Source organism: Fulmarus glacialis, unplaced genomic scaffold, assembly GCF_000690835.1.
Source record: "Fulmarus glacialis isolate BGI_N327 unplaced genomic scaffold, ASM69083v1 scaffold7463, whole genome shotgun sequence".
NCBI lineage: Eukaryota > Metazoa > Chordata > Aves > Procellariiformes > Procellariidae > Fulmarus > Fulmarus glacialis.
Genome location: NW_009204796.1, coordinates 4,622 through 29,123, shown reverse-complemented (window position 1 = coordinate 29,123; position 24,502 = coordinate 4,622). Strand labels below are relative to the sequence as shown.

General features: G+C 49.9%; 1 protein-coding gene across 1 annotated transcript in view; it reads left to right on the top strand.

The window, feature by feature from the left end:
* Positions 1–1,317: 1,317 nt before the first annotated feature.
* LOC104074842 (neuropilin-2-like) overlaps positions 1,318–24,502 on the top strand; it is a gene marked incomplete at its 5' end in the record, with an annotated part of 25,955 nt that continues 2,770 nt past the window's right edge. Inside the window, 4 exons of the mRNA XM_009575117.1 lie at positions 1,318–1,495; positions 18,408–18,589; positions 22,855–23,085; positions 23,660–23,815. Coding sequence (XP_009573412.1) covers positions 1,318–1,495; positions 18,408–18,589; positions 22,855–23,085; positions 23,660–23,815 — 747 coding nt within the window. The remainder of the gene's footprint in view (positions 1,496–18,407; positions 18,590–22,854; positions 23,086–23,659; positions 23,816–24,502) is intronic.

Sequence of the window (24,502 nt, the reverse complement as noted above, 5' to 3'; positions counted from 1 at the left end):
GTGCCTCAGGCCCCATCGCAAGGTGTGCACACCTGGGCCCTGGGAAAGCCCACCCGCACCCTGCTGCAGGACCAGAGCTCTCCGAGGCTGAGGAGAGGCTGTGAGGACAGCCCTGCAGTGGGGACAACCCTCAGGGTTTGCGTCTCATGTTGTGCCCCTATTGCTTTTCGTCAGAGAGGGGAAAGCCTTTCTGCAACATGGGACCAGGGTCACCCTGTATTCCTGCCAGCCTGCCCTGTGGAGGGGCTTAGGGTTTTTCTGGGTTTTGCCCATTTTGCTGGTTTTTACCTGTTTTGCTGGGTGTGAGGCGGCAATGCTGTCTTCCGGGGGCAGCTGTGGGGCCGTGGTGCTGGGATGTGGCGGTGGCAGGGGAGGGGGGGCAGCGAGAGGCACGCGATAGGGGCCCCGTGGAGAAAGGGACTTTGTTGGGATTTGTAGTGCATTGTCAGTTGACCCTGTGATGCAGATTTTCCTCCCAGCAAGTAATGCAATAATAAATTTGATTTGCAGCGTTCATGAGATTAAATGTTTTTTTGAAGATGAAATCACCCTCCAGGGCCTGTTCTAACCCAAAGCTGAGAGTGCTTCCTCTGCTCACCACGCAGCCGTTGCCAGCCATTTGCGGGCTAGCCCCACAAAACCGCCACTGCTGATTATCCACGTCTGCAATTCCAACGGCTGGGTTAGGTTTAAAGGTTTCAGGAGGCAGGAGGCCAATCTGCCGAGATGGGGTGGTGGAGGCAGGCAGGGTTGGGGAGGGAGAGCACGGCAAGGGGAGAAGGGCTGTCCTCAGCTCTGCCTCCAGCCATGCGCGTGGGCCTGGGCTCGCCATCAGTCCCGCCGTGCCTCAGTTTCCTTCCTTGGGACCTGCAAAGCTTTCTGCATTCGTGCAACTGTACACATCCAAATTTTGGTGTCTCTCAAGGCAGCTGTGGGAGACTACCACAGAGCAGCTTGCAAAGGAGGCAAAAGAAGGGATAAAACGAGGCGGCTCCAGATGATCTGATATCAATCTTTCTCTTACTTTATGGCTCTGTAATTGCCTCAGCAAGAGCATTTATTTCTCTTTTCTGGTCTGTGTGAAATGTGGTATGTAAGTGTGGCATGAGGTGGAGGGGAAAAGGAGTAGGTTTGTTGTGTAGAGTAATTGGCCTTGCCCAGAGATTAATATGAAATATTAGAGTACCAAACGGATGTCGACGGTCTGGAGAATGGCCTTTATCATACCACCCCTAGCAGTGGCCCAGGGGGACCGGCTGTGCGCAGCCGATGCCCAGAACCCGTTTCAGTGCCTTGTTCCCTTCTGTGTCTCTGCAGCTCAGCCGTGCGGGGGCCGCCTGAACTCCAAGGATGCCGGGTACATCACCTCCCCAGGGTACCCCAATGACTACCCCTCCCACCAGAACTGCGAGTGGGTCATCTACACCCCTGAATCCAACCAGAAGATTATCCTCAACTTCAACCCTCACTTTGAAATCGAAAAGCACGACTGCAAGTAAGAGCCTTCGTCTTTCTTTCTAGTACATAGTCACCTCCTTTTCACTCTTGCCTAGCGGTATGGGCCTCATGCTTCCTTGCGCGTGAAAACAAGCATCGTCCTGAGCCCCCATAGTGCTGCGTCTCGTTGCCTTTCAGGGGCCAGTGTGCCTCTACCGACTGGGTGGTTATAAGATGCTACTTTGGACACATAGGATGAGTCTACTCTGCATTGAACTGGTGGTTCTTAACTCAGCCTGCTATCACCTGAAAGCAAGAGCTAACTGGCTTTAAACCTGAGTTTGACTTTGGTTAAAAGGCAGCTTGTTTTTCTCAGTGTCGAAGTGGCCTCACTGTCCTTTTAAACCGTGCTGGGAGAGCAGAGCAATTTCCTGGCATGTAACTAGGCAGAGGTATGGCATGGAGAGCCCTAGGGCTGGAGACCCAGGCTCGGGCCATGTGAGGCTGCGGGCTTGGGGGTCCAAGCTGTTTGGGCTGGATCTGACTCTTCACAGTCCTTACGCCGCTGTGTTTGGTACACTGGGGGATTGGTTTTGTTTGCTTTTTTTTTCTCTTTTCTTCTAAGAAGGGACTCGGAAACTAGATGTCCGGGAAAAACAATTAACAGCTAGTAAAGAATAATTAACGGCATCAAAGGGCACCATAAAAGGCTGAGTTAATAACATGGTCTCAGCAGACGTATAAACCTGTGTGTTTAATTTGGAATCCACAGCCAGCTACAGGGATGCCTGAGCTGTGAAAGAGTTTGGAATCTCCTAAAACGGGCCTGACACAGCAGTCTTGCCAGACACGCTGGTCCTGTTGATTAAAAGGAGGTTATATATGGAGAGGGGAACTCTGTTTGCAAAAAGGACAGAGGGACAGGGGAAGCATTTATGGGGCTGTAGAATCAGTCCTGTGGAGAACAAAGAATTCAGCATGGGTTTGATGATGTGCGGAAGGTTATGAAGTGTAGCGCTGGATCCTCAGCTACCATAAATCAGCGTACCTCCTCTAACTCTAATGAAGGTGTGCTGATTGATGTCATTGGGGATCTCATCACCCCCTACAGATAAAGCCCGGGCTAATAAGGCTACAAGCACCATGAACTCTCCCTGAAGTCACTGTGTGTGCAAGGCGTTTAGCACTTTGCAGGATCAGGCCTGTGTTTAGAGAGGGGAGAAGATAGAGAAAGGCTTAATGTGGGCATAGATGAACACAACAAGGCCTCGGCAGCACGTGTGAGAATGATGGTTGCTATCAGATGTTATTATTGCTTATACAGGCTGAAGTGTATAGCCATCTCATAGCTAATGCAGTTGCCCCAAATTCACAGTAATAAAAGCTTTATAGGCCTATATTCGCAGTCTGCAGAGTATGCTATATGTATCGGGCAGGGCCATGTTGTGTGCAGGGCAGGGGTTGAGCTGGGCAGGAGGGACTCCAGCTTCTGCCTCTGCAAGGTCTTCGGCAAGCAAAGCCAGGTTGGTCAAGGAGCCAGAAACCCCCATGAGCACTTGGCTTTTCTTCCACGTGTAGGAAGCTGTCAATTTTAGCTCTGAGCACCTTGGACAACTTTTGCCGTGTTCTGCTGCCTGTGAGAGAGCAGGGTCTGGTCCCGAGCTGCGGGTGGTGTGTGCTGGAGGGTCTGCCTGAGCGCTGGAGATGTCCCTTTGCTGCTTTCTACTTTACTATGGCAGATCTTCTGAGTGGCTGCTACGTGGTCTCGCCCTTTCCCTTTCTGCGTGTACGTGCACAAGGGAGCCTTTAGTTAAAGCAGAAAGGTTTGAGTTGGAGGGTTTTGGTCTCCCATGTGGGACATGAATGGTGGAGGGTTGTCAGGGTCTCTGATTCAGTTCAGCTCCTGCAGCAACATTGCTCTCTAGAAACCAGGTATTAACATCAAACCGCTCCTGAAAGTGAAGTTTGCCTGCGCCTCTATCCCCTCAGCTGCCACCTGCGTGCAACTGGAACAGGGTTCATCCACAGTGCACTTGGGCTTCTGCTGGCCACAGGTATGAGCTGGGAGCCAAGCTGACTTTGGGTGCCTGCTCCCCAGAGCCAACACTGCAAAGGAGTGGGTTTGAAAGAACTTCATGGACAGTGCTTGATAGGAAGCATAACTAAACAAATTAAAACAGTGCACGATAAACACTGCCTGAAAGAAATTGATAGGAGGGAGATTTTTTTTTTTTTTTTTTTCTTTAAGTGACCTATCAGAAGACGACTGTGTAATGCTTGGACATTAAGCAGTACTAATAGGTGACCATCTAGTAATAAATCTCATCCGAGTGTCAGAGGGTATTTTATGAAGAAGCAAAGGCCTCATTGCAGCTGCAGGTGGGAACCTTAACAGGAACAGGAGTTCAGCATCAGAGAAATACAGTCTCAGGGCAGAGCCATTCTTTTGACATCTGATCATTAATACAAAGCACATTCGCACAAAGGTGACAGGCTGATGAACCCCATTGTGGCACTCTGTCTCTGGGCAGATGAGGTTCCATCTACTCTGGTATTGTTACCTGGCAGCTGTCGGAGCGGGAGCAGGGCTGGTCTGTGCTTCCAGCTGCCAGAGGTAAACACCATAACCTCTTCCTCTGTTGCTTCTTCCTTCAACATTTTGTTTTACCTTATTAGGCTAAAGCTTCTCCCTCATAAAGCATAACATTTACATTCCTAAAACCCATTCTAAGGCCTACAAAAATATCTGCAAAAGTCTTTTTAGTCTTACTGTGTCCTTTCTGGCCTTCCTTGTATCTGCTTTAGATTTCCCTTTGGGACAGGAGGCGTTTCCTCCTGTGTTTTGAACAGTGCCTGGCACCCTGGGGACCTCTGCGGAAAGGTCAGTGATTTCCCCTCGCCGGGCAGCTGGCCGGAAAGGGCCTGCGTACCTGCTGCTGCCTGGACGCCGGAGCGAGAGCTGGCTGCAGAGAGCGGCTTCAGCAGCCGGCCCTCCCTGCCTAGAGGCGGGAGCATCAGCCGGGGATGGACGCCCGGAGGTGGCAGCCAGGGGCGGCTGCTCGGTGCTGATTGTTGCTATTGTTTTTCTGGAGGCACATCTGGGCTTTTATTTTTTGGCTGTGTCCAGCTGCGTTAAGAAGTAACTGCACGCCCACCACCACCATCACGAAAGGAGTAATACGGTGTAATTGAAGCCCCAGAACATATTCCTTTCTCTCTCTCTCCTTCTCTCTCTGCTTCATCTGTGCTCTGAGGAAGCGCCTTACTTTGGGAAGGCAGTTCAGGTTAAGAAAATTGGTCTTCTCTTGCTGTTGTGGCTCTTGTGCACCAGCACAGCAGGGATCCCTGTTGTGGGAGGGTGGGCATGTTATGATAGAGAGTATGGGACCCGGGCCATTGTTCGCGCTGTCCTGCAGCCATGGGGCCACAGCAGTAACGGCAAAGCCAAAAGGGAAGTGCGATACTTCGATAAAAGACCTGCCAAACTATTCGGAAATAATTGTAATAGCCTGTCTGCTTGCTGTTTCTTCCTCTCCGTGCTGCGAGCGCAGCTGTTGCTCGGGCACTACAGCCCTGCGCTGTCGGTATCTGCTCTCTGAACAGGGAAGTGGCATCCAGTGGAAAAAGAGCACGCTGCTGTTCCTGTGGCGAAATGTTTCCACTCCCCGCATGGCATGGCGGTAGCTGGACAGCCTTGTGCATGCCAGGATTTATTTGTGATCGCAGGAGCGACCTTAACCATTTGTAATAGGTGTGTAATAGGGGTGGCTGTACCCCCAGTTCGCACAGTCACGTAGCCGAGCTGTCCGCTCCTTCCTAGTTGCCGTTTCATTATTCTGTCTGCACTGCTTGCTTGGAAAATCCAAGTCAGAAACCTCAGCTCTGTGTGAATCACTGCATTTATAACCACCTTTTCCATTCGTGCCTCCCTCCCACTGCTGGGCTTCTCTTTGGACCATTAAAAGCTCCCTCGCGAGATTGGCTACTGACTCTGCCATCCCCGGCCGCGCTCGGCTGACTCTGCCGGAGGATTAGGCTGGGCGGAGCGGCTGTTCAGTGCCAGGACGTTGCTGTACACACATGGCATAGGCACACTCCCACCAGACTGCAGCGGATGGGCTCGGGCTCCCTCTGCAAGCAGAAGACCTTTCAGCTGAGTCATAACATCTGCACCAGAGGAACGTTATTTTTAAAAAAAAAGCCTGACTGACAATCAGACCGTGCCAGCGGGTTTTTCTGTAGCCCTTTGTGACACATGCTGCAACTGGGTTGCGATCAGTGGGATCCCTGCCTGGGGAGGATTTGGGGACGCTGCGGTGGCTCGCAGCCCCCTCTGGTGGCACATGCCAAATGCTGGCTAAGGTCTCTGGAGACAGGGGCCCGGGGCTCCAAACACAGGCAGGAGCCGGCGAATTGGAGACAGCCCGGAGCTGCACAGTCACGATCTTCCTCCTGACTTTGGCTCCCCATGTCAAGCCCTGGGGGTTTCCAGAAACAGGAACTGGGGCCACCATAATGGGGAAATTTATGCGGGTGTCACTGTGACCTCGTAAGCACCACGGTGGTGCCAAGAGAGTTGAACCAAGTTCAGCATCCTGGTATGTTCTGGATAGGGGGCAGGATGGCAGGAGATGCCCCTGCTCCCAGGCTGAAGGGCAGAGGGAACCAAGGTTTGGCAAGGGAAGACACCACAGTCCCAGCACCCATCTCACAGAGCGCTGCCTACCAGGGGACACTGGCAGCAACATGCTGGTGTTCCTGGGCCGCAGTACAAAGGGTGAGGCACGTGAGCTCGGCTAGCCAGTGAAGGTCTCTTATGGCAGCGTGGCCATCTCCTGTGCTTCCAGGAAGCTGGGCACTGGAACAAAACAGCTCTGCATCCTTCCTAGAGAGCATCAGAGATGCTGGCCCGAGTCCCTTGCTCAGGCGGCGCGGGGAGCTGCAGCCAGCCCCAGTGCCCACAGACATGCAGACAGCTGGTTGCTGCAGTATTCAGCCTGGCTCTCTTGACCATCTCCTTCAAACAAGAGCATAATATTGCAAGAAGCCGTCCTTCCATCAGCGAAGGTTAAGAGTAGACAAGGCAGCAATTATGGACAGCTAATTAGTAAATGCTTTGAAAAGTATGCATAATTAGCTTATTAGTAAACATTTTAGAAACAACGCAGTTCATCTTGAGATTGGGAAAATGCTTAGAAAAGAGAAACACATTTGGAGCACTACAGAATGCCAGGGCTTGGGGGGGTTCTTCGCTGGGATGCAAGGGGAAGTGACTGCATCTCCTGCAACACTGGGGGAGTCAAGCTTTAACTCTGCAGAGAGGGGAAGTCAAAGATGAAATGTTAAGGAAGGCATGTGCTTGCTCATACGTTTGTGGCATGGGTAGCCAGAAGCAACGTTTCTAACGTACAGGAAATAATTCAGTCTTGGTAACATGACACTGCAGCTTAATTTGTCTTCAAATGAGCTTCTACTGTTTTTTAACTCCGTCCAGCATCCGCTGTATGGTTCATAATTCCCGTCAAGCCCAGGTCATTTTCCGATATGAAACATCAATGAATGGGTTAGCTGTGACGGTGTTAGACCAGCACGTGAGTTAACAGCTCAAGGTTGTTCACATCTCTCTTCTCTGCTGCCCATCCGCAGAGCTGTGAGAGCTTAGCTCGCTCCGTGGCTGTGCTTCCCGTGCCCCAGAGCCTCTCCCTGGGGGGACTGGCCAAGTCCAGGCTCTGCAGAAGGTGATGGCCCCAAAGGCACTCTCCTGGGGTCTCCTACGTCCCGCCGGCTCACCAACATCCCGTGCGTAGGAGTCAGATCTGGTTTTGCACCTTGTTTCCTGTTGGCATGATGACAAATTGAGGGCCAGCTGGTGACACTGGGAACAATAGCATTAGAGACAGAGACCTCTCCCCCTCCTTCCTGCTCACGAGAAGGAGGAGGAGGTGGTGTACTCGCTTCTTACTCAGCCTCTCTGCCCAGCAAGGGAGGGAGCAGGACCCGTGGGTCCCCCCCAGCGTCTGGGGAAGGAACGAGCACAGGGCTGGCTGTGGTGACTCCTCACTAACTGGGTTCGGGATTCAGCTAAAAGTGTCAGAAACCTGTGCCTTTTGTGAGTGTGCAGTGCAAGCCACACTCCAGCTCTAAGCTCCTTGCGTCTTTGCTGACCCCACTTAGCGCAGATGCCATAGGACAGTAGTAGAGCAATCCCACTGAAACAGCCTGATGGTAACCGCAGCGTTGAGATGCTCATGTTTTCAGCAGAGAGCCCAAGGCCCTTGGCTGTCTTTGCAACAGTGCTCCAGCTCACTGGGTGACACCGTTCACAGAGGCTCATCCCAAACAGGTGGGCCTCAGGAGCCTAAACGTCTGTGGGGATGTGAGTCTTGGTCACTTTTTTGCATCACACAGCGGGGTTAGCAGTGCTCTTCCGTGTCACAGGTTTACTGTCTGGATGTGGAAGTTAGAAGGTTTAGTGAATGTAAGGAGAGTGCCACAATGATATTAAAAAAATTACCCTTTTTTTGTTAAGGACCAGATGCAAAGCCCAGTAAAGGCAGCGGGAGGTTTTACCTTGATTTCCATAGGAACTGCTGTAGGCTTTTAATGAGCAACTGTTTGCCTTAGCTACACGCAGCCTTCTTAATGGATATCATCCCTATTGTCAGGCTGTAACAGAGGAGTGGCAGTCTCGCCAGCAATATCGGGGCTGGGAGTTGTGAGATTTGGGTTCTTCCCCCTCCCTGCTATTGATTTACTGTTCTTGCTTTGGCAAATCACTTTAAGTTTCCCACCTTATAAAGAAGAGACGACTTGGGCATCTGCAGGCATAAAACCCAGTCTAGATAGCAACAGTGCATTGCACACTCCCCTCGAAAGGCTGCTGCATAGCAGCACCACACAGGAGCAGGTCAGAGCGCTGCAGACGACGATTGGTTCGTTCCCAGCCTTTTCTGGCCGGGTGTGAATTCTGCAATTAAATATGAATGCAAAATAAAAAGAACAGACTGCAAAGAGCAGACTGAAACCAGAAGAAATTTCTGGTTGCTTTTGGCCAGAGCTCAGCACAGAGCTTATTTGAAAGAATGGGGGGAGGTTAGTTTTTAGTCTGAGACTAGTTCTCCGTTTTTCTTTAAATCAAGCGGCTGCACACCGCCATTGAATGGCAATGTAATAATACGTTGCAAACCACAGTCTGGTGATCCTGGAATTCCTTATAAGTTAATAGCAGTCATGGTCCACTAATCACAGCTAGGATGTTTTAAGCAACAGTCTTTGATATATCAGTTCAAACACACCATAGAAAGCCTTCCTTATGCTGGCTTAGCAAGTAGATCAGTAGATCATTAGAAAGAGTGAATAACCTGGGGGTTTTTGTTGGGGTTTTCCCTCCCCCCCGAATGCCAAGGAATTCTTGGGATCTACGTACAGCGTTGCTGAGCAATCACAGTCCGGTAGTATGGTGGTGGTTTTAAAGTAGCACTGGGTCAGACATGGAGATATTAGCGTTTAATATATTGCTAGAAGCAGAGCCTGAAGCAGTGGGGTCTGACAGCAGAAATCTATGCCAAAGACTTAGTCCTGTTACAAATGGCACAGAAACTGGCAGGGCAGCTGCTCTGTGTGTGTGCTGTGGCTGCCCCAAATGTCACTTCTTGCAGAGGTACGGAAGACATTGCGGTCAGTGTGAGGAAGGGCGTGCCCCTGTTTTTTGAGGTGGGGTCCCCCTTTGCTGAGACAGGCAGCACTCGCCCGCTGGCGGTGGGAGAGCCCCCGCGCTCAGCCCCGAGCCTGCCGAGGCTGTGCCGCGTGCAGGGTGTTTGCATGGGAAGTGCTCAACGTATTAGAAACCTCCAGGGAACCCTCGGAGCTGGGGTTGTTGACGGATGTCCAGCAAGGAGTAGGACCCCCCGCCAGCAGCACGAGAGTTTGAGGCATGTGCTCAGCTTCCTTCCTCTTTTTTGAGTGTTGGTGTGGGTTTCATTTACATTGTTATTTTGCAGTGAAAAGGGAAGGTGTAACGCCTGGCTCTCCACGTTGTGCCTTTGGTAATGCTGATGTTTGGCTGATAATCATGGGCAGGAACAAGGTCTGGGATCTCCATCAGCAGAGGGGACTGACTCACCATTGATCTATGTTCACTGCGTCTTGTTGAAGTTTTTTGACCCATTTGATTTCTTAGGTTTTCTTTTGTGAAAACCCTCTGATTTTTCTGCCGTTCAGGAGCAAAACATCTTTCTGTGTCTTTAAATATGGCAGATGGGGATTTCTTCAGATGTCCAACAACTCAATTGAAGGAGACCTCAGGAGACCTCTCCCCTTCCCTGTCCCCCTTCTCAGCCTGTCTTTTCATCTGCAATCTGGAGATGTAAGGGCTATAGTAATAGAGTGTCAGAGGAAGTAATTGATTCATCACACGCCGAGAGAGGAGTCTGTTGCCTTCAGTGTCAATGGAGCTGAACCACAGCCTGGAAGGGTGAGGGAGGCTTGTAAACACTCCATGGCTGAGCTGGCAGGACAAAGCAGACGCACTGCCGCAGCTGAGCGAGAGGGTGACACAAAGGGTTGCTTCGAAGAAAATCCTCCTGAACAAAGCAGTGGCAGGGCCCTTGTTTGTGGGAGAAACAGGGATGCTCTCATCCCCCTGTTACCAGAGCGCATGAAGGAGAAAAGGTACCAACCAGCTTCGTGCAGCAGCCCCGTTCCCTCGTCTCTGTCTCCCTCTCCCATCTCGGCGTGGCTGCCTCTCCAACCTGCTGTTCCAGGCAGGGCTGAGCTCACCTCAGGGGTACCAACCAGCCCCTGCAAGCGGCTAATTCCTCCCACACCCCCAGATGGATACTGCTGCCTCTGAGATCCAGGTGGGAGGCCACCGCTGCTGCGAACGCACAGCAAGGCGTGATGTGTGCATGGCACAGCGCTCGCCCTCGTCCAGGTATTAATTGTGCTTAGACGCTCGGCGGGGCGCGGTTCAGATGGCTGTTGAGCTGCAAGTGCCCATATTTGGGGGAGAAGGGGGTAGGAGATGCTGTGCTTTCTACAAGCTGGGACAGTTGGGTTGTTGTGGAAGTGCCCAAATAGCGGAGGCTGCAGGCCAGCCTTGGCAAAGCTTTGCTTACTTGTGCATCAGCTAAGGCAGGAGCTGGGCTGTGAACAGGTTGTGTCTGAGAAACTGCGGGGTCAGAAAGCCGTCCCGTGGTGGGCCGGTCCCAGGGTGACCATCCATCATTAACGAGGGATGTAGGTAGCCAGGAGCACAAGGGTGGGCTGGTCAGGGCTCTGTTCTGGCAACCTCCTTTATAGAATTGGTGTTTAATGAGTGTTTGTTTTGGTTTTGTGCTGAAAAAAGCCAGTGCAAATGAGTGATATGTGGGACGCTGAGCTGCAAAGCTTCCATCTGATCCCAGTTATTACCAGCCCTTCCGTTCTTCACGGCATGTTTTGTCTAAGGCCATGACTGATAATCGTGCCAGCAAGGTGCGATGGGACATCCCTCGCTACAGCTCCGTGGAGGGTGTTCTCCTCTGGGAACAGGGCTGGCACAGAAGAGCATGTGAGCATCCCCTAATCCTTATCAGCACCTGCCAGCCAGTCCCCAGACCTTCAGCCACCAGGGCCAGCCTGGCCCAAACTGGTCTCCATCTAATTGCCTGGGCTGTTGAGCGCTGTATCCCATCAGGAGATGGGATCCTGTTCCCCTCACTGCAAAGCAAGCAAAGTGAGCATTTGCCCCCTGCCTTCTGCCTGCTCTGCTGCTTCTCGGCAGTAAATTTCCCTCTTGTGGTTGTTATCTTTTATTATATACATTTTTCTTCTTTCTCTTAGTGATCAAGTGCCTGTGAGTGGTGACAGTAAAATGACATAGAAACCGAAGTCTAATTTTTTCCACAGATGGATTGTAGCAGAAGGAGGAAAGTGCAAATGCAGTTTCTCAAGTGTCCTGCATTTTGGGGTATGAAAAGGTTGTGAGTTGCTTCAGTTCCCTTAGAGCAGCAACAGAAGGCAGAATGCCATGGAAAGGGGCGCTATTCTTAATATGCTTTATATATTTTATTCCTGGTTTCACCATGATTTTTTGCCCCCAAAGAATACCAAAGACATCTTGCAACAAAAGACCCCTGCAGCTAAAGATAGAAGGGTGAGGAATTTATAGAGATGGTTTTGGAGACAGAAATAAAATTAAACAGCCATGTGTAACTCCTGAACAACAGCCTGCAGAAAACCCCTAAAGCGCACATTAGCACATCTTGTTTTCTTATATAATGAACGGTTTTCCAGACATGCCCCAGATGAGAGCACTTCTCTACTCTAACGTGCCTTTCCGCAGCGATCTGGCAACACAGCTTGAAGAAGGCAGCCCGAGGATGAACGGCAAAGTGCGGGGGAGCCTTTGCTCTCCCGTCTCGGGGGGGGCAGCAGCATGCAGCATGCTAGGAGCTGAAATTCCCTCCTGAATCAGAACTTGCCACAGGAGCAGTTTGCAGCTATGTTTTATTCTTCCCTTTGCAAGATGTATTTTGGCTACCTTTTTTTTTTTTCCGCATAAGTTAACAGTAACTGCTGAAAGACTCTTCCCATCAGCGGTGCTTGTACGGGGGTGAAAACAACCCAAGGAGTATAAATAGAGACTATTTGTAGTTTCCATTTTTTATCTTCAAGGCATTTTTGAAGAAGTTTTCCAATCTGTTAGGCTTATTTTCTCTCTCTTTTTTCTTTTTTCTTTTTCTTTTTTTTGACTGGATGACTGGATTTTTCTCATTTCTCAGAAATTCTGGTCAGATTTTTGAGGAGATAAGAAAATAATCCAAAGCACAGTGGAATGATTACAAAACCCTACAATACTGTGATTACACAAGATGGAATTGGATGCAACAAATTCAAAACAAACTTCCGAGAAATCCTAAGCATTTATGCCCCCCCAAGCCTAGCTCTCCCCCTGCTGCCACTGGATTTTGGTCATTTTAGTCACTGAAATCCAGTGAAATCCCTTCAGATTCAGAGCAACGATAGCCTAGTTCTCTCTGCTGTTTCCAGGGGCATTTATTTCCATCAGGGCAAGACAAGGGCAAGCTCTGCCTGCTGTGTGCATCTTTTGCCTCAGCATGAGCAAAACCAGCCCCACAAGCTGCAGACTGAGACCGGATTCATCTCTCCTATGTTCAGCCACCTGAAGTCCAGGTCCAGTCAGCGAGAGTGATTTAAACTACCTCTGTTGTCAGTGCAGAAGAACGATTAATCCCATCCCAAGCTGGGTGTGAGGAGTCTGCTTCCACTGAGAGCAGAGGAGGTTTAGCTGGCTAAAGCTAGATATGATACAAGCTTTTTAGGTCTGTGCACAAATCTGTATCAGGATCTGTGTCTATGAGGACTGATTATCTTCTCACCCCAGGATAAATTAGGAGTGATTACCCTTAAAATGATGAGTTACACATGTGTAAAACCAGTTTGAGTCAAAGGAGAATCCAATTCATCTGCTGTATTTATGATTAATTACTCTGATTAAGGGCTGGCAGCTAAGATCAAACTTCATTGCCCTTGTTTCATCAGACAGCAGAGGTGCTTGACTCTGCTATCATGGCTATAAAAAAATACCATTTAAAAGTCCCCCGTAGTTTCTGCAGCAATTTAACCTTTGAAGGGTATGTCCTGCGGTTGCTCAAGATTGTATAAACATCACAGAAAAGTTTTCTTGTCTTTCACAATGTAACCACCCATGAAATAAGGATTTGGTTTGAAGGTGGCGTATGAAAGAGCATGAAGGTAGGTGGTGACACAGAAAAAGCAACTAAGCCAGCTAGCATGTAATGGACATTAATTCTAGCCACCCCTTCATTGCAAAACAAGCACAGAGCTTCTGGTTCACCATTTCTTAACCATCTCTATACTGCAGCTGCTATTTTATTTCTAAGAAACAGCCTTTTCTTAGAGGATGTTTAAAAAACCCTATGCTTTTTATAACAATTTCTGAGAAACAAACCACTCGCCACCTTTTCCAAGGGAACAGCTGCATTTACCAGCTGACGTTATGGCTAAGCAGGTTCCCCATGCCTTCCCCCAGCTACCTGCAGAGTATTAACGCCTGCTGAATTTCACTAGAATTGCAGTTTCTCTTTCTATTCTCAGCAGATGCATTGGAGACACCGTGACATATGGTTCAAGCAGACCAGAGGTCTCGAAGGCTCAAGTCAACACTGGGCATTCCCAAATTTGGGGCTGTTGGCATGCAGTCAGTACCTATTTGTCTCTCTGTCCATCTAGGCCAGACTCCTCCAATATAATATAATCTGTCTAATCAAGGCTGGCTTCTATTCTTGGCTGTGCTGCAAACTTCCTGTGTGACCTTGGGCCAGCCACTGCTCCTCTCTGCCTTCCCACCTCTCAGGATCTCGTGAGGATCCCATCATTACTGTTTGCCAGGTGCAGTCATGAGCCCCATGGAAATGCCTATAAATAACAGCTCCAAATTAAACATTGGGGAAGTTCAGGTTAGAGCCTTGCGACTCTCTCTGGCCCTGGCAAGCACTGGAAACTGGGCTTAGCTGTGTGCGAGCCATCACCTACTCCAAATCATAGCTCTGGGAAGAGACTGCAAAAGCTGCCAGCTAAGTCAGAGCTTGGTCTGGGGAGCCAGCCCTCCTCGGGCTTTGAAGCAAGGCTTGCACAAGTTTATGTGTCAGGAGGACTTACATTATGACTGTGAACATATACATGAGTCATTGTTCATGTTTCTGTCCATCCTAAGCTAACGTCCCTGTAATGTCCTTGAAGCATGTTTCAGTGGGGAAGGACTCAGCATCTCTTAGGATTTGGGGCTGAGGGGCAATAGCTTTGTTGATTACGCGTGGAGCAGTATGAGTCCCAAAACGGTGCTTTGTGCTGAGTCCTGTGCCTCAGGAGAGGAGCACCCAGAGGAATGGCGCAGGCTCACTGATGCCGCTCCCCAGGTAGGTCGCAGCGTTTCTGGAGCTCGCCGGTGCCTGGGTGGCCACCTGGGAGGTCTGTGCTGGCCTCAGGGGACGGTGGAGCCCTCCCTCAATGGCCAGGGAGCAGATTAGCTATTTCACAACAGAAAAGGACTGAAAAGGTGGAGGTCTTCTCATAATCACTGCAATTGGGGCTTGTTTGCCTTTATTGTGCTTCGCAGCCTTGTTTGGAGAGACAGCAGCAAAGTGACTTAGGGAAAATAGAAAGGAAAGACTGGGAAACAGAGAGGGTTGAGTGGAGGAAAAAGCAAGCAAGCATGAGTAATACAGGCATTAGAAGTGCTTTATAATTAGTTTATAAAAGCTCTCTTAACATCAGCAAAGCACTTTCTACTAAAAATCTTTAATAAAAATGCAGCAATATTTGTAAGCATTGTACGTTTTCCATTTAATTCTGTTTTTTTTTTGAGCGTCTAAGCAATGCATTTCCCTCCTTTCTGAACCCCCCATTGTCTGGGCAGTTAAAAGCACTTCAGCTTTGCCTCCCTGCCTTAAAACTCCCTGGTGGAAACCTCTGTTTGAGGCAGTTTCAAACCAACTGGCTGGCCTTCCCACTTAAGCAACAGCTGAAAATACCCTGCCGCTGGAGGAGTAGCCAACTGCAGTCACCTTCCCTGCAAGAAGACTTGGTTAATCCATTGACTATACTTGTGGGTTACGGATGATGCACCCTGCCCTCACATATTTATGGCTGGCTCGTTGGAGCAGTGCCTAGACGGTGAGAAGTGGCCATGAAATGTGCTTGGAGATGGTGACTTGCGCAGTGGAGATAATGCCAAAGAGGTCAGCCCAGAGGATGTTGTACATTGACTGAAACAATGGATTTGGTTGTAAGAGTGAAATGCAAATTGCTGGGCATTGGTCAAGACAGTTTGGATGCCATCGCTGCATAAATATGTCCCACCCAGCTGTGCCCTAGTCTGTAATTATCTGGAAATGAAATGGTTAGAGTAGAAAGCATCCGCAGGGTTGGGTTTTCTTCCTTCCAATTTTTCTCCTGTTTTTCACACGGGAAGAGCAAAGTCTGGAAACCATGCTTAAGCTTAACAGAAGCAAAGGTCTGGCCAAACTAGATTTTAACATGGCCAGTGACCCAACATGAGGAGAAGGGGGTTTATCAGCTTGTTTGATTGTGGGCCAAGGCATGGACATGACTGAAGCACGATGCCAAAAGAGTCTGTGGTGGGGATTACCCAGTGTTCTTGCTGAAGTTTGAAAGTTTCACGTTTTGGACCGGACAGCTTTCGTGTTTCATTTTGAAAGCCTAAAGCTTAATTGCTGTGTTGGAGAGGAAGTAGGTGCTCCTGCTCATCTGGGCAGGAGTTATTTCCTGAGTGTAATACTCTCCCAATTCACACTCTGTTTATATGACCTGAAGAAAGAGAGTTTTGCCTCATGACGAGCAGAGGGCTTGGGCCAAGATTTTTTTAACTAGGGAAGAAAACTCTTATGCATTTATATTAATTTTACATTTGGCAAAAATTATTCCCTGACCTCTCCTAGGGGCTTTTTTAGTTGTTTGTAACATTTGATTTATTAAGGATTAGCTCCAGTAGGGGAAAGCTCAGTTAGATGCTTGGATGAAGCCAAACAGGGTTTAATTCAGAGGCAAATATTTCCTTTGATGATTTACTTACTAGATTCATTCTTTTAATTTTCCATTTGCAGATTACCCATGAGCAGATTGCAATATTCCCAAATTGTATGTATTATTGGAAGTTATTCACCCATTCACTAAGCAAATATTTCTTGGTCCAGAATTTGCTTCTGAAATTGCCAGGGCTCCTACAGCACTGGGTGGTTTGAGGAGCCATGTGGACAGCGCTAGGATGTTTGGTGTGTTGGCTACAGCAGAAGCTGTGATCATTACAGTCAAGTAGTTGAAGCCGTGTGCTGTGTTGGCAAGTTAAAACCCCACGAGGACACAAACAGATGTGATTCCCTGGGATGCAGCTAACCTCTGCCTGTGCCATGCAAATGGTAGCTTTTACAGTCCGCTCCATTAACTGTGTTTTGCCAACATTTGTTTTCACCAAATTATTTTTTTGCCACATATTCATGATTTCAGTAATAGCCGGTAGTCTTGCAGCACAGATGTGTACTTCGGATGTGGAAGGGCTGCAAACACACTGAGGGCAAGTAGTTATTTAGAGAACAAAACGTCCCCGCTGTTTGCTCAGTGCTACATTAAACAAATAGACAAAAAAGGAGGAAAAAATTCTATTTAAACGAAGCACTAATACTGCCCTCTATGTTCCTCCTCCCTGGGGAGACGGGGGGATCAAGCCACACATGATGAGCATTAGTGGGGTCACGCAGGGTGCTGCTGGACGGTGTCAGGGTAGTAAGGGGTCACAAGGTGATAGGGAGCCACACAGAACTGAGGAGAGAGCAGAGGGAACAGACTTTCATTTGCATCGCTGTGTGTCCACCCACCAGCTAAGCCAAATGCTCTTCCTGTGCGAGTGCCTCTTCTCAAGACCGCTTGGATTTCACCTTGGCCAAGCCAATTGAGTCTGTAACGAAGTTAAGGGCTGGGTGATTGCAGCTAGCTGAGTGCTTGGTCCAGCATAGACAGGATTTTATCTGCAGGCATTTTGCTTCTGGCTCTCAGCCTGATTTAGTCCCAGAAAGGAGTGAAACCAAAGCTGTCTGGGCCATCTTTCTTTGTGGAGGAGCACACTGAGTCCCTGTAAGTTTGTTTTGAGGTTGTTGCCTGCCGATGTGTGCTTTGCAGAACAGGAATGAGTCACATGAGGATCATTCTGTATCCAGCAAGCTACTTCTCCTTTCAACTCTCCATTCCCAAACAGGAGATCTTGTGACAAAGAAGAAAGGCAGATTCCTGGCAGCCTGGAAATGCTTTTTCCTGCCCTGGCCCCGTGAGAAGAGCTGTAGCATGTTGTTCAAACAGGTTGATACAAAGCGAATAAACAAAGCGAATCTCTCGAAGAGAGATGGGCAGTTTCTGTAAATAGCAGCATGCTGGCCAGAGAGGAGAAGAGGGGCGGGAGAGCGCGGGTGTTAGCAGGCAGCTGAAGAACAAGATGTTCACATAAAAGCTGTTTTTTTCTTCACAGCACACAGAGCCTGATACTACCTTGCCATTAGTCATGGCCTAGAAAATATGAAGGAATCTGTGGGAGTTTCACCTTCCAGCCAGACTTTGCAACAAGCTTTTGCCTCTGCGCCAGGAGGCAATTCTTCCAAACCTACAGATTCCTCCCCCAGACAGTTCAGACGCCCAGCAGCCATGCCACTGGGCAGGTGGGGCCTCGCCTGGTGGGGTTTAGCAAAGGCGAGTTGTGGTTACAGGGTGTACAACGATAAGGCAATAGTGAATATGGTCACCCGGGTCTTACGCAGCACTTCTCATCCACAGAAATCTTTGATAGCACTTAATAGAAGAGGATCAGTATTACTGTCCAAGTGCTAAGTGTACCAGCCACGCTTGTTAAAGGACCACTGTGGTGTCAGGCAGTGCACGAAATAGCTACCCGCTCATGTGGATTGAACATTGACTATTTGTTTAATGCGTGGTGCGTGCTTGGCGAGATCCCACCTGGATAGTGGATTAAACTCAGCTGCGTCAAGTGGCACGATGGCACTTAAGGAGAGAGGTAGGGGAAGGAGAGCAGCCCCAGGAGAGTTGTATCTGAGCTTCTCCCCATGCCGAAGGAGTCTTGTGGAAATGGAGGCAAATTGTGTCCTAAATTTTGCTTGTTGGCTCTGAAGTTGAAGTGGATGTGGCTGCAATAAATTAATGATGTGAGGAGCAACTGGCGAAGGGACTTAAAGGTAGCCAGAGACAAAAGGGAAAAAACGTATTGGGGGGTGTGCGGTGTGGTGTGAGTGACAGAGTCCCAGGTACCTGTCTGGAAGATGTTCTGTGAAATATACAGATATAAAGAAGTGTTTTGTGTTTGTTCCTGGCATCCTGAAGCGTCTCCCTGACAGATGGTTTTACTGCCATTTCACCTGCCTCCACAGGTATGACTACATCGAGATCCGAGATGGGGACAGTGAAGCGGCAGACCTGCTGGGCAAGCACTGTGGGAACATAGCACCTCCTACCATCATCTCTTCTGGCCCCTCTCTCTATATCAAGTTCACCTCGGACTACGCACGGCAAGGTGCCGGCTTCTCCCTGCGCTATGAGATCTACAAGACAGGTGAGTGTCTGAGTCAGTCTCCCAGGCTGTTTGCCACAATGATCTTCACAAGGAGATGTCTTTGGCCACCTTTTCAATATGATTTTTAGCGTGTTCTCCAGAGATAAAGGTCTCTTTTTTTTTTTCTTTTTTTTTTTAAATTTAAGCAAATCTGTTGCATCACATTTCCAAGAAGGTAAAGATGTTAGTGGTGCATGATAGTGCATTTTTGGATCACAGTGTGGCATCAAAAGCAGGGTTCCTCCTTAAATGCTCTCTTGTATTTGAGGACTAGAAAGGTGTATCTTTTCTCCTTGGTATGTGTGGAGCTTCTTAGGGCTAAGTGGGGATTGTGCCTCGGTTAGGAGTGCATGGAGCTCCCCCTCCTGTGGAGTTGCGATTCAGGGCTGATCAATGACTCTGTGTTTTCTCTCCCTGGAAGTGGGGTTTGTAACTGGGGAGCTCTGGTTTTCAAGGGACTGCTGTCAGCAGTGCTGTCAAGGGCTGAGACGGTGCCTTTCCAGGCAGATATAAGATGAACTATTCATAATTCTGTTTAATACTGAACTATTATTGAGGAAAGGAGAAGTTGCTCGAAGGCCTTTTAGTAGTGTTTGTGTCTAAATATTTGCCAGAACTGTGTGTCTGGGAAGAAGGAGGCTTGAGAAAGTAAAACCCACTCTGCGTGTGCTCTGTGTGTGCGGGTGAGAGGTGTGCCTGCATGCTGAGAGAACAAGAGCATGTTTTGCACAGGGATGCAGGCATCCACCCTGTGCCCACATTCCTTTGGTGAGTGTTGGAAGAAAGCACACACACGACTTTCATGTCATCGCATCCAGCACAAAAAAAATGCCCGCGCCTGGTGAAGAACCAGAAAGGAGCACAACAGGGTCACTTACCCAGCCTCTTCATAGGGAAGGCAGGGAGCACAGGCACCAGTGCCCCAGGGGCGCTGGCCCAGCTGCGCGGCAGGCAGAGGTGCGCGGGCAGCCCGCAACCCCATCACAGGTCGATGTGAATGTGGAGACTCTGCTACAAGAGGATGGGAATGGGACTCCCCAAATTCATTGTGAAATGGTGAGGACAAGAGGTGTCTGGAGGTTCAGGTGGATGAGGAAAGTGCTGTTCCTGGTGATTGCCTGGGCTGTATAACCGGTCTTTGAGCTGTTGTGGTGCAGCCAGCTCACCACCGCTGTTTGTTAATGGTTAAGATGCAGATTAGTCCTGAAAGAGTTTAGTGGTTCACCCAGCTACTGGGGTTTGCTGAGGCCAGTTGCCAGCATGGAGGATGGCAAAGAACGCCTGTGTTCAGGTGGGAAGACTGCCGAGCCACCTCATTCTCCCTTGCCTCTCCCTCCCTGTACACACACCCCCCTGAGCCCAGCAGACGGTGCTGGGTTGTTCTTGTCCACACCTTGAGTTGGGCACGGGGCAATGTGGAGTGGTCCAGCTGGCTAAAGTGGCTGGGCCAGGCTGAGCGTGGCTGGTGGGCAGGGACAGCAGGCAGGAACCCTGTCTGCCTCGCTGGGAGCCAGCAACGTCCAAATTCATGGGAAAAGGAGATTTTGTTGCTGCTGGTAGGGAGGGAGAGGAAGCAAGGGCTGCTCTGGGAGAGGGCAGATGTTGGATGGAGGCTGGAGCCGAGTTTGTGTTCCTCTTTGTAGGTCCATGCAGAGCTGCCCTCAGGTCTGAAGTGGTGTTTGGGCTCCTTTAGCCACCCCATCCTCTCCAGACACAGCCACATTTTCTTGTGGCCACAGCCCACGAAATCCAGCCCTGCAAGGCAGGTTTTGGCACAGGAGCGGGGATGAGCCCGTGGTTCGGGAGCACCCCCAGCCCACCCGCCTGCGGGGCTCCCAGGGAGGGCGGTGGGCAGCGCTGGCTGCGGGGCCACCGCAGTAGAGGCAAACCCTGCCTTTGGTTTGCAGGCAGGCAGGCACGGGCGAAGTTTCCTTCTGAGCTGTCAGTGTAGCCAGCAAGGGTGTCACCAGCTTTAAAGGTCATCGGATTGTCATTGTCCACATCAGTAAAGGCAGTGTGGCTGCAGCTTCTTTCTTTCTTAAAGGTGACCTAAAAAACCAACTCTTTTCAACTGAGCATTTATTTCCACACCTTGTGCTGCATTTCCCTTATCACGGTGTGAGAGAGGAGCAATCTGCATACAAACAATTGCATACCAGTCTTTGAATGCCCTGATGGGTTTCAGTCAGCAGTCTGTGGGCTGACAAAAGAGCCGCCTGCCCTGGCTGGTCCAGCCTCCCTGCTGCTCACTTTGTGAGTCAGTTTGGCAGAGCTGGCCTGCGCTCTCCAGCGCTGGGCATCAAAGCCTCCTCCCAGGCTGGTCCGTGCTGCCGAAGCCAGCATGACTCCCGTTGATTATCTACAAGCTTCCTTATAAAAAAACTGATCATTGTGTTTGCTGGTATCAGCCAAACTGTAGACAAAGATGCCAAATGTGATAAGAGCCCCACATGAGGAAACTGTTGTTGTCTAATGCAGTTGACATAGTTATGTCTCCCTCCGGTCTCTAGAGGACAGTCCCTGACTCTGGGTTTAGTCTTTGATTTTCTCCCTAGCTCGGAGCTTGTGTTATTTTCCCTATTTATCTATTTGTCTTTCGAGCTGTTTGGAACGAAGTACACCCTTATCCCTGTTCGCGGTGTTATGCTGTGATTTGTGTTTGGCCTTATTTTTTGCCTCTGTGTTTTACCCCACAGGTTCGCACCAGAAAAGCTGGCTGCTTCATTAGGTAGTCAATTAAAAGCCTCTCCTGAGTAGCTCTCCAGCTAGGCGCTGCATAATGCAGTGCCGGGATCCTGCTATTACTGCGGGCTGCTGGCCTGACTCCTGTAGGTTAATGCTGAATTGAATAACAAGTCTCCCATTAGTCCCAGGAAGGCTCGTGCTGCCTGGAAGAGCCGGAGCAGAAGGGTTCGTAGAGGAGAAGGAGGGTGTCCCAGTAAAACCAAAGTAGAAACCTTTGTGAATGCTGACGCCGGGTTGCAGCAACGGCCAGCAGCCTCTCTAACATCCCCTTTCGCCTCTGATAGCTTCAGGCTGCAGATTTCTGTTGCCTATTGTCCTGTCTCCACAGCGCAGCGGTTTCAAAGTCACCGTGGTATGAATATGGCACAAATTCCCCTTTCCCCAGCCACCCCGAGGCACCTTGGCTGTGTGAGAGGGGGCATGGAGCTGGCCCGGCTGCAGCCGAGGCCAGTGCTGAGGTCAGCAATAAATAAGAGGCAACATTGTCTGCCCTCCTCGCCACGCAAAGGTCTTCCTTAAGGTTAGAAATAACTTGCATTTCTGGAGCGGACGGCTCAGTCTGTAAGAAAGAGGGCTCTGTTCCTCCCCTCAGCAGAGGTGCCCCCCATTACCCCCACTCTTGCCATGGCCATGGAGTGGGGACGTATGCTGGAGCTGCCCCTCATCCTTTGCAGGCTAACTGCATGCTTCCCGAGGGTTTCCGAGGATTTCCAACTAACAGTGGAGACATTGGCACCCTCCCCCGTGCCCTCTCACTGTGTAAATATTTGTGCTTCCTGATTTTCTCAAGAGGAAACTGAGGCACAGATGTCCATGCTGGAGGGGGAGTGGTTGCACTCTTTTTCCAAAGAGATGGCATTGCCATTACTCCGCTCTGCCCCTTCCCAGGCAACCCCCTCCCCGAACCATCAGACCTGGAGCTGCTGTGGCCCTTTGCCAGTGTGGCCGGCGGGTGGCAGCCGTGCCAGCAAGGACCACGTACGACAGCCCCCGGCATGCTGGGCTTTGGGGCGGCAGACACAGGTCTCCCGGCAGGTCACTCTTTGGGGAGCCTGGCAGACAGCGGGTAGAGCTGGCAGGGGAAGCCCAGCCCAGCTCGTCATGGCCTCACTTCCCCACCAGGCCCACCACCACTGGTATGGGGGACATGGCAGGGTGCTGACCTGCCAAATCGCAGCCATGGCTTTGGATGGGATCACTCTCCTAGTCCTGATTCTGGAGTAATTGACAGGGGGATCAGAAGTGGCACACGGGTTACATTTGCAGAACTGTCTGAGGGATTTAGACACATGCTGTCCACTCCAGTGAACGCACGGACCTTGTCTCTCCAGCTGTGGAAAGCTTTGAAAATCACCCTCTTGGTCCTTGCAGAAATTCACACAGCTCTTGGGTTACAGGACATTTTCAGAAGTGAATACCCAACCCCTCTTAAGCTCAAAATGGAGTTTCCACAGCGTGTCAAGCTGTTGGCATTAAGCTGCATTGTTGCTAAGGCTGCGGGTTTTTTCCTGCCACTACAGGCTCTGAGGACTGCTCCAGAAACTTCACTGCCTCCAACGGCACTATTGAGTCTCCAGGTTTCCCTGACAAGTATCCACACAACCTGGACTGTGTCTTCACCATCATAGCCAAGCCAAAGACAGAAATCCTCCTCCACTTCTTGCTCTTCGACCTCGAGCATGACCCGCTGCAAGGCGGGGAAGGAGACTGCAAGTACGACTGGCTGGACATCTGGGACGGCATCCCTCAGGGTAAGCCATGGGGTGCTGCACTGCTGTTCTCAGCCGCTCTTGGTGTCTCACAAAGCTCAAAAACTGTGCAGTCTGCGTCTGAACACCAAAGGTGCCTAACTTCAGTCGTGGCTGCAGCATGCAGCCTGCCATCAGGGCACTCTGTGGCCAGCTGTGGGGATGGTGCGGTTGCAGAAGGCTGCATGCATTAAACCCCAAACTACTGCTCTGTTTTAACCACTGATCTGAAAAGCCCCATGGGACACTCCAAGATACCACCGGTCCTCTCTCAGGGAAGGGCAGTGGGTTCATGCAGTGCTGGGAGGACCTCCCTACAGCGTACCAACACTGAGAAACAGAGCAGATTGGAGCATTTCCCAGCAATTGCAGAGCAACGCCTGCTGCAGTGGATATTTCTGCACCGCACACTGCATGGCACCGGGCCAGCAGATGTAAAAAATAGCCCATCCTCAAAGCCTTTCTTTTATTCTGATCGGTCCCGCTAAGGCATCCCTGCTGAGTGATGCCAATCTGCTGGTGACCCAGGAGGCCGGTGGAAAAGCAGGTGTTACCTTTGCTGCTCTTTCTTTTGCAGTCGGCCCCTTGATAGGCAGGTACTGTGGCACTAGGATGCCGTCGGATATCCGCTCAACCACCGGCGTCCTCTCACTCACCTTCCACACGGACCTGGCAGTGGCTAAAGACGGTTTCTCTGCTCAGTACTACTTGATCCAGCAGGAAGTCCCAGAAAGTAAGTTGGAAATGTGTGTGTATGACTTTAGGCAGTCGTTTCACCTGTTTTTCCCAAGTCTTTCCCTTGGCACATGCGAGAGTGAGGCAGGCAGGTCTGTGTCCAGGGGCTGGTCCCCTACTGGCAGTGTAGACAGCAGTTACATGAGGTGCGTTCTCTGTTTCTTACAGAAGTGAGATTTCAGTAAGAATCACACTTTCTGACCTTTCTTTGACTTTTCACTTGCTTGTGAAGTCTTCTCAATACTTTTTGGGATAGAATCCTTCATGTAGAATCCTTCAGCCCAAAGGATTTAGGGGAAGACTTCAGCCCAGCGGGTGCAGCAGATTCATTAAAGCACAGGGGAAAATACTGTCTCCATCTCTCTGGTATTCCAAAAATTCACAGCCCCGAACTACAAATTGAAATTCCTTGGCTGTCTAATTAAAAAATGCCTAAAGCTCTAAGAATTTCAAACCAAGATTTGTTTTAGATCCCTTATTAAGGGAGGTAAATTGATGTGGAGTGAGGAAGTAAGTTGTGTGTTTTGAGAATGAAGAGCATTTTGATTCTTTGTGATAATGCTTGCAGGCTAGGAAAGATTCGGTTTGTTTTCCCATGGTATTTTTACATCAGAGCTACAGTTCTTGACCTCTGTTAGCAGTGAACCTGTGATACAACAGAAGAAGCCTTCAGGACATCCTCAGT